Source organism: Gobius niger, assembly GCF_951799975.1.
Source record: "Gobius niger genome assembly, chromosome: 15".
Taxonomy (NCBI): domain Eukaryota; kingdom Metazoa; phylum Chordata; class Actinopteri; order Gobiiformes; family Gobiidae; genus Gobius; species Gobius niger.
In genome coordinates this window covers 4,367,890-4,377,435 of record NC_136866.1, presented here as the reverse complement: position 1 = coordinate 4,377,435, position 9,546 = coordinate 4,367,890, and the positions used below count along the sequence as shown (strand labels likewise).

At 46.6% G+C, this 9,546-nt stretch overlaps 1 protein-coding gene across 3 annotated transcripts; it reads left to right on the top strand.

Moving 5' to 3' along the window:
* Positions 1 to 572: 572 nt before the first annotated feature.
* Positions 573 to 9,291, top strand: LOC306974532 (thrombomodulin-like). 3 transcript variants are annotated; one of them, XM_079571818.1, is made up of 3 exons: positions 573 to 947; positions 2,379 to 3,672; positions 9,134 to 9,291. In XM_079571818.1, the coding sequence occupies exons 1-3, from the start codon at positions 689 to 691 to the stop codon at positions 9,189 to 9,191; spliced, it is 1,611 nt and encodes a 536-aa protein (XP_079427944.1). In that variant the 5' UTR covers positions 573 to 688; the 3' UTR covers positions 9,192 to 9,291. The 3 variants fall into 3 exon arrangements, with proteins under 3 accessions (XP_079427944.1, XP_079427945.1, XP_079427946.1); XM_079571819.1 differs by lacking the exon at positions 9,134 to 9,291 and having other exon boundaries at positions 2,379 to 4,311; XM_079571820.1 differs by lacking the exons at positions 573 to 947; positions 2,379 to 3,672 and adding an exon at positions 7,098 to 7,368 and having other exon boundaries at positions 7,921 to 9,291.
* The last annotated feature ends 255 nt before the right edge of the window (positions 9,292 to 9,546 follow it).

Below are 9,546 nucleotides of genomic sequence, written 5' to 3'. Positions count from 1 at the left end.
GGCAGTAGTGAGTATAAAATGACCAACTTGCATCTTATTAAGTCTCTAATATGTCGGCTTGAGGCCTGACTTGAAAAAATTACTAAGATGTGTGACTTGGATTTTAGTAACTTTATACTTGAAAAATTCATCTTATTATATAAAAAGATGCTTTAACTCACATTGATCCTTTAACTCACATCGATGAGGCCTTGAACTAATCCAAATGTAGCATCACTAACACAGTCCAAATGTTTAGTTGGAGGGGGGGATATAAATCTGATTTGTCAGTCTAGAAAGACTTGAAAGGACTTTTAATTTATATTAAAAAACTGCATCATTCATGTAAGATTTAATACAAGTGTTGGTGTTCTTGTAAAGAAAGGTTAATCGATCACCAATATGATCATATGCTTGTGACATCGGTTTTCGGATCAATGCTGGAGTTGTGTCTTTAAGAATGGTCCCTGCCTGTTTACACTGAGTTGGAGGGCAGCTTAAAGTGAGGAGGAGCTTGACCGTGGGGAGGGGGCACTGGGAATGTGCCTCTCTCTCTCGCGTCCCTTCACTTCGGAGCACTTCATTGTGGAGCTGTGGACAGTCCGAAGGCTGATTAGGACTCACTTCCTTCCTCCTCTGAGCCTCATCATCATGGAGACAGCCACTTATAAACGGCGGGGCACTTAGCCACGCTCAAACAGCTCAGAAGATGAGGGCTGTGCTGCTGATTCTCCTTTGGGTGCTCTCCGGGGCAGCCCAGGGGGAGCAGCCCACTGGAGGGTACTGCATTGGGAGCATGTGCTTTGCCCTTTTTGAGACAATGAGTGACTTTGGGGGAGCACAGGACGTATGCAGTCAGCACAGGGGGAACCTGATGACAGTGCGCTCCTCCGTGGCTCATGACACTCTGTCCTTGTTATTGGGCAACACCACCGGGCAGCACTGGGTTGGATTACATCTTCCAAAAGGTGGGTGCAAGTGTGTGCATGTAAGAGGACCTTGATGTCAATGTGTGATTATAGAAAACAGGCTAGAGCACAGAATACTCTCAAGCTATGTTTGATTAGACCAAATCTGATGCAATAGAAACAGAACATTAACATCTGTATAACAATGAATATTGAAAGTGATATACTGTAGATCTGAAGCTCTGACACTTTGTCACTCAGTCAACATTAGCAATGTCCTGAATGAAACTGGGACCACTAGGACCAACGTAGAACTCTGCAAAGCCATTGAGAGGTCTCTTCTCACATAAGTCACTATAATTCTGGGACCTGGACTCAACAGGCAATCTTCAAGTTCTGGCTTGACTACTCTATACATCAAATGCTGCAAAATACATGTGCACACAAAGACAATAAGATTGAAAAAAAGTAAATATCAAACATTGGCTTAAATGACTTGAATTGAAATGTTTCTTGTTTTGAGCGGTTTTCACTCATTTAGACACTTTTCCTGATCGGACCAAGTTTACTTTGCTTGTTTGAGGACATTTCAGACCTAAGGTCAATCTCGCTTGAAATAAGAAAGTAAAATTGCCAATGAGATAAGACCAATTTTCTTACCCCATTGGCAAAGAAAATGACCTGAAATAAGCACGAAATGTATCGAAACGAGTCAGAAACATCTCAGAACAAGTGAAATAATCCAGGACAAATGCCCAAGAACTTCTTAACTAGTCAGAACAACTAAAATTTGGATTATTATGCTCAAATTGAGATGTTTACACTGATCTAGTTAGATTTAAACCTCAGACACATGCAACATTTACGCAATTGTAATCATCATAAGTCTGAGATGCAAAAACAGACGTGAACAACACAGCAGTGAGGAACCTTGTGGGATCAGCAAAAGGCGCTCTTCTCCCTGATTTCTCATACAAATGATCTCGGACAGAGCTCTTCTATCTTCTATAAGAGAAATGTCAAAATGTCGTCCATCATCACAAACATGTCTCTATAAACTTCTCATCTTTGCTCCATTAGTGCAGATTCCATTGGAACAAGTCAAATTCGAACCATGAGGCGTTTGGTGTCACCCTCTGCTGGCAACAGTGGGTAATGGAGCATGTTGAAATAGCTCAATAGCAGCACACACTAGAAAGATATAAAATATTTGGCACAGCTGCGTCTTCCTTTTTGGTGCTCCAACAGCAAGTTATTTACAGATTGTTATTAATACTTAACTCATACGTCTTGGGCTTGTGAGTCACCATATTATACTCTCTTATATCTGTCAGGCCTGGAGCAGTCAAACTCAGTGCACTGGTGAGGACCTATCAGAGTGGCTCTTGTGCCAGGGTACCTAGCAGGAGGAGTAGTCGAAGGTTTTTTTAATGTTCCAACAAAGCTATGTCGCGTGTCAAAAGACTGTTCCTTTTCCATGTCTCTGTGCAGGCTGCCCGGACCTCTCCAAAGAACTACGGGGCTACCAGTGGGTCACGACAGACACCAGCAGCGACTTCTACAACTGGGCAGAAGCTTCACCCTCTGTGAGCGACTGTCCCCCTTCAACCCCTCTCTGCATCACCGTATCCAAGGACAACAAGTTCCAGTGGCAGGAAGACCTTTGTCAACTTCTGACCGATGGATTTCTCTGTGAGTTCGCTTTCCTGGATGGGAAGTGCCAGGGCATCCCAAACACCGACGTCTTTTACACCACGCCCTACGGATTTAGAGTCGATGATGCCGTTAGTTTGCCACCGGGAAGTGTCGCCGAACATCCAGATGAGAGTAAGCAAGTGTGCGCGTCCGGACAGTGGATAGGAGCGCCGTGGAGCTGCGAGATTCAACGTGGCGGTTGCGAACATAGGTGCACGGTAGATCCGGAGAACCGCCCCGTGTGCTACTGCCAGCCTGGCTTCACCGTCAACCCCGCCAACGGGCTAACGTGCGAGCCCGCCATCGACGACCCGTGCGTGAAGCTTCGTTGTGCACACGCGTGTTACAAGTACTCGGACTCGTTTCTGTGCACTTGTCACGAGGGGTTTGTTTTAGCCGACGATAAGACGTCTTGCGTGGACTTGAATGAGTGCTCGGACGAAAGGCAGTGCAAGGACAACGAGAAATGCATCAACACCCAAGGCTGGTTCAAGTGCGTTTGTCAAGATGGCTACCGGCTCAAGGGGGGCACGTGCGTGGACGTAGATGAGTGCGAGTCGGCCCCTTGCGAACACATGTGCAACAACAATCCGGGCGGGTATGACTGTTCATGCTTCGATGGATACAAGGCGGACCCCGCGTCCCCTGACAAGTGTAAACTCTACTGTGGAAAGGAGGAGTGTGTCGCCGAATGTGACCCTAATAACAAATACCAGTGCTACTGCCCGGACGGATACATCAAAGAGGAGCGAGGCGACCATTCGGTTTGTATAGACATGGACGAATGCGAGTTCTACTACTGCGACCAACATTGTGAAAACTCTTTTGGAGGCTACGAGTGCTTCTGCAATCCGGGATACACACTTGTGGGTAAAGTCGTTTGTGAGATAAGTGGGACTATAGGGGTCACAGAGGAAGTCACTGTTGTTACTGTGGCGCCCACACACCGACCCTCTGGTGTGAGCGTCGGAGGCTTCGTAGGAATCATAATATGCACTGTTTTCTTAACTTTACTCGCTGTGTTCTTCATACATCATATATTGTGCGGTAAAGGGAAAACAGACAGTCCTGAGGCCCTCAAAGCCGCTGAGTCCCCTGAAGCACACGGCCTTCATCAGGTGACCACAGACACAACCACGTAAAGGAGAAGACTCAATTTGAGCTGAACATGTATGTGCACTGAAACAGTTTGTTTGGCTCCTCCTTAGAATAAGAGATTAAACACATGATTCAGTAAACAATGGACAAAAGCTGCTGGATATACTTTGAAGCCAACTTTTTTGTGTGTGGGTTGCAAACACACAGTAATATTATTGTAGTGTTCACTTTGACGGAAAGGACAAATCCAGGGCCTAATGAACTTGTCCAGTTTTGAACCTACTGGTTGAACCAATTTCATTACTTCAGAAAATGCTGTGAATAACCTGGTCTATGTACGAATGTTAGAATCACATTTGCAGATGGACAAGTGTCTGGATGTGTTTATAAACTGATTGTATAACATGCACAAACTGGTAATGAAAAGCCTGTATAGAGTTTGTTTACGTCAAAGCACTTTTCCCCCTTTGTTGGCTTGTTCAGTGCCCTGGTGTGACATAATCTGGGCCTGTGGAAAAAAAAAAGAAAAAATGAAAAAGATCTTGACATTTGATTGTACATAAACCATGTGAGCGGTGCATGTCTGTGCTCGCGTGGGGGTTGTTGGGATTTTTACTATTAAACAAGTGAATAAACAGCTCTTTGGTGCCTTATAAAACGCTCCATGATCTTTTTTTTATTGACAAATGCTGCCACCGTGTGGAGAGTTCAGGCAACGACAACTCTCACCAGCTCAATGCAAGTCAAACAAAAGCAAGTGTATAAAACGGCAATATTGTGTCAACTGGAATTAATTGTTACAGTGTTTGTTTGTTTTTTTGCTTAAGCCCTTCAAAACATTAAAGTTAAAAAAGGCCAGTGCGTAACACAGGTCTGTTTGAACGTAAAAGCCAAAACTTAATGTGACACCACGAAGTATTGACAGCAGACCAGAGCTTAACAAAACCATCGGAGGAAGGAGGAGGTTGCAAGGTTTTCGAGGGGAAATTGGGAAACACTGGTTCCAGTTTACTTTGCGGTAATAGAAGAAGGCTCTGCTCCTTTGGCGACGGGGGAGCGCAGGAGGGAGAGGACTAGTCCGTGTGTGGGCAGTGGAGAAGACCTCTGACAGCGATTAAAAACAGAAAGATAGAAGTAGCTTTACAAGTTTGACATTTGCACATCAGATTTTGGAAAAACACTGCGCTGCGTACAGGGAACACTGAGATTGCTAAAGAACCCCCAAAGATTTTGGCCATTGAATCAAAGGAGCAGCACTAGTTTTCTCCAGAAACATTCCTTTGATGTTTAACATGAAGAGGAGGGAGTAGGACAGGTTTAATTCCAACTAGAGGACAGGGTGTTGTCCGAGGCCCAGTGTGACGTTAATGCGGCCGTGCGTCAGAGCGCGCGCTCGGAGACAGTAGGAGTCGGGCTGAGCCTGACTCTAGGGTCATTATTACAGTCGTTTACTACATTTGAACAATGAGCTGAAGTTAGACTGATGTCAGACATTAGTCCTCTGGCTTATGCACGTTTGATACAGCGACGCTAGCGCGGCTGAACCAAAAGCACAAAATCAGACCGTCGGACCTTGGAAGCTCAGCTGGGAAGGGCCTGGTCGGTGCTTGGATGGGAGACCGTTTGGTAACACCAGGAAGCCTAGCGAATGTAGAGAGTGAGTGAGTGGTTGGTGGTGGTCTGAGGGGCCGATGGCGCAGACTGGTTGCCTCGCTTCCGTCAGTCTACCCCAGGGCAGCTGTGGCTACAATAGTAGCTTACCACCACCGAGTGTGGAGTGAACGAATAGTGCAATGTAAAGCGTCTTTGAGTGTCCAGAAAAGCGCTATATAAAACCAATGCATTATTATTATGATTATGATTATGATTATGATTATGATTATTATTATTATTATTATTATTATTATTATTAAAAACAGACAGAGTCCTCCAGCAGCAAGACAAAGTCTGGACGAGGAAAATACGCACAATAGCGGGAAAAAGTCGACTTAAGTCATGAGCGTGTTGCTCTTCTCTCAAGCCGTGGACATCCGTCTGATAATCAGCTCAACTTTAACATTAACTGTGTTCGAGATAGAAGCGGCTCTAGGCAGAGCGTGAGGAGAGCGCAGAGCCACATTCACAAGGACCTGCTCCTCTGGCCACATTCACGAGGACCTGCTCCTCTGGCCACATTCATGAGGACCTGCTCCTCTGGCCACATTCACGAGGACCTGCTCCTCTGGCCACTTGTCCTCCCGGAGTCGACATAAAACCGCCTCACAGGGCTCCTCAGTGCGCGCTGGAGTTAAAGGCAGGCCCAGAGCGTCCCCCTCCTCCACCACAGCACTTTTACCGCTCACGACGCCTTTCTCAGCCCAAAGACTGATGTTCTGTTTGCTTTGTGAACAGAAGATGATGCCTTTGTGGGTGCACGTGCGTTTATTATGTGTGTTTTGTTGTCTTATCGCCCCCAAAATGTAATTTTTTTGTGAGCACCCCCAAGAAAGACCTCGGCTCCCATTGGGACAAATGTCTGGCGCCGCCGCTGGACAGGAGGAGTCCAAACACGCATTCTGGAATAATTTATTGATTATCTGAATTTGGAGCAACATAACCACCTCTTCTACATCATAAAGACACAAGTGAAACGAAAACGCTGTCTGAAAGAGGAGGAAAAGCCCCAGCAACTGTGGTTTGAAGTGCCTTTCCTGAGCTCAGGCGTTCGGATCAATAAACCTATGAAATCGCGGGCGAAATAAAGGACGCACTGGAAAACAAACACGTTTTAAAGGGGATTTTATCATGACATGATCGATGGACAGACAGGTAATGCACACTCACACTCACACACATTGAAATAATATCCAGGAGAGGAGAGAGGAAAGAGGCGAGGTTTGCCTCATGCGTCAGAGAAATGTAGGCTGGTCAAACTATTCCACTGTCACCAAAGTACAACGAAAGAATCAGGAAACTTTTTTCATTCATATCTTGGTGCTTAGCAGCAACAGGGCAGATTGCCCAGCTCTACTCCTCTCTGTGGGCTATATCTGGGCTCCGGGCTGAGGGCACTGACGAAGCCTTTTGGATGAGTGGCGAAATGTTCGACACAACTACAGAGAACAGAAGAGGACTCAAGAACCTTCACTGAGGATGGATAATGTCTGTATGACTGAAAGCCTACACAGACATAGTACATGCATATTGTTCTGTAGATGAGCGCTCTGCCCCATCAAATTTGGCACATATAAATGTGTTTTGATGACGGACACAGTGATATCAGCCTGTGGTTATTGCCTGCCACATGCAGATAAATGTCCTTGGCCACTCCCATAACGACCCAGAAACACTAATTTGCAGGGGCTGCCTCTCTCTTAATGAACTGGCCTCAAGTGAACAGAACTGGTGTTGTCCTAATCCCCCTTTAGCCAGGCTCAAACCGCTCAGAAGATGAGGCGTGTGCTGCTGATTCTCCTTTGGGTGCTCTCCGGGGCAGCCCAGGGGGAGCAGCCCACTGGAGGGTATTGCATTGGGAGCATGTGCTTTGCCCTTTTTGAGACAAAGAGTGACTTTGAGGGAGCACAGGACGTATGCAGTCAGCACAGGGGGAACCTGATGACAGTGCGCTCCTCCGTGGCTCATGACACTCTGTCCTTGTTATTGGGCAACACCACCGGGCAGCACTGGATTGGATTACATCTTCCAAAAGGTGGGTGCAAGTGTGTTATGCATGAATATTGAAAGTGATATACTGTAGATATGAAGCTATGACACTTTGTCACTCAGTCAACATTAGCATTGTCCTGAATGAAACTGGGACCACCAGGACCAACGTAGAACTCTGCAAAGCCATGGAGAGGTCACTTCTCACATAGGTCACTATAATTCTGGGACCTGGACTCGACTGGCAATCTTCAAGTTCCAGCTTGACTACTCTATAAATCAAATGCTGCATAATACATGTGCACACAAAACACATTACAATTGAGTCTCGATTCTTATAATACTTAAATACTTTGTTTTACATAGTTATTAATGCTTAGCACTTAATAATTGTCTTGGGCTCGTCAGTGGCATGAGACAACAGAATTCAAAGTCACCATATTATACTCAGACATGCATGTCTTTAGATGGAGAGGAAGTCCTTCAGTCAGGGTTGGAGCGTTGGTGAGGACCTATCAGAGTAGATCTTGAACCAGGGTTGTGGCCAGGAGTACATACAGCAGGAGGATTACTGTTCCTTTTCCATGTCTCTGTGCAGGCTGCCCGGACCTCTCCAAAGAACTACGGGGCTACCAGTGGGTCACGACAGACACCAGCAGCAACTTCTACAACTGGGCAAAAGCTTCAACCTTTGCCTGTCCCCCTTCAACCCCTCTCTGCATCACCGTATCCAAGCACAACAACTTCCAGTGGCAGGAGGACCTTTGTGAACGTCTGACCGATGGATTTCTCTGTGAGTTCGCTTTCCTGGATGGGAGGTGCCAGGGCATCCAAAACACCGACGTCTTTTACACCACGCCCTTCGGATTCAGAGTCGAGGATGCCGTTAGTTTGCCACCAGGAAGTGTCGCCGAACATCGAGATGGGAACAAGCAAGGGTGCGCGTCCGGACAGTGGATAGGAGCGCCGTGGAGCTGCGAGATTCAACGTGGCGGTTGCGAACATAGGTGCACGGTAGATCCGGAGAACCGCCCCGTGTGCTACTGCCAGCCTGGCTTCACCGTCAACCCCGCCAACGGGCTAACATGCGAGCCCGCCATCGACGACCCGTGCGTGAAGCTTCGTTGTGCACACGCGTGTTACAAGTACTCGGACACGTTTCTGTGCACTTGTCACGAGGGGTTTGTTTTAGCCGAGAATAAGACGTCTTGCGTGGACTTGAATGAGTGCTCGGACGAAAGGCAGTGCCAGGAGAATCAGAAATGCATCAACACTCAAGGCTGGTTCAAGTGCGTTTGTCAAGATGGCTACCGGCTCAAGGGGGGCACGTGCGTGGACGTAGATGAGTTCGAGTGGGCCCCTTGGAGACACCTGTGCAACAACAATACGGGCGACCCCAAGTCTCACTGTGGAAGGGAGGAGTGTGAAGCTGAATGTGACCCTAATAACAAATACCAGTGCTGCTGCCCAGACGGATACTTGTTAGATGAGTACAAGGACCATTCGGTTTGTACAGACATAGACGAATGCGAGTTCGACGCTGACTGCGAACAACATTGTGAAAACTCTTTTGGAAGCTACGAGTGCTTCTGCGATCCGGGATTCACACTTGTGGATGAAATCTATTGCGAGATAAGTGGGACTATAGGGGTCACAGAGAAAGTCACAGTTGTTACTGTGGCGCCCACACACCGACCCTCTGGTGTGAGCGTCGGAGGCTTCGTAGGAATCATAATATGCACTGTTTTCTTAACTTTACTCGCTGTGTTCTTCATACATCATATATTGTGCGGTAAAGGGAAAACAGACAGTCCTGAGTCCCCTGAAGCACACGGCCTACATCAGGTGACTACAGACACAACCACGTAAAGGAGAAGACTCAAAACTCAATTTGAGCTGAACACTGATGTGCAATGAAACAGTGTTGGACTATCCTGGGGTATTTGTACTTCAAGCTTCCGAGACAAATAAAAAAGATGTGGTTGAACCAATTTCATTACTTCAGAAAACGCTGTGTCTATGTACGAATGTTAGAATCACATTTGCAGATGCACAAGTGTCTGAATGTGTTTATAAACTGATTGTATGACATGCACGAACTGAACAAATTAAAATCCTGTATAGAGTTTGTTTAAGTCAAAGCACTTTCCCGCTTTGTTGGCTTGTTCAGTGCGCTGGTGTGACATAATCTGGGCCTGAAAATGTTTGTGCTTGCGTGGGGGGT

Excerpts from the sequence above, each read along its gene's own strand:
- LOC306974532 (XM_079571818.1), top strand. The coding sequence starts at position 689 with ATGAGGGCTGTGCTGCTGATTCTCCTTTGGGTGCTCTCCGGGGCAGCC. Across the intron at positions 948-2,378 it reads TGGATTACATCTTCCAAAAG|GCTGCCCGGACCTCTCCAAA; the intron begins GTGGGTGCAAGT and ends GTCTCTGTGCAG. Across the intron at positions 3,673-9,133 it reads GAGGCCCTCAAAGCCGCTGA|TCCTGAGTCCCCTGAAGCAC; the intron begins GTCCCCTGAAGC and ends GAAAACAGACAG.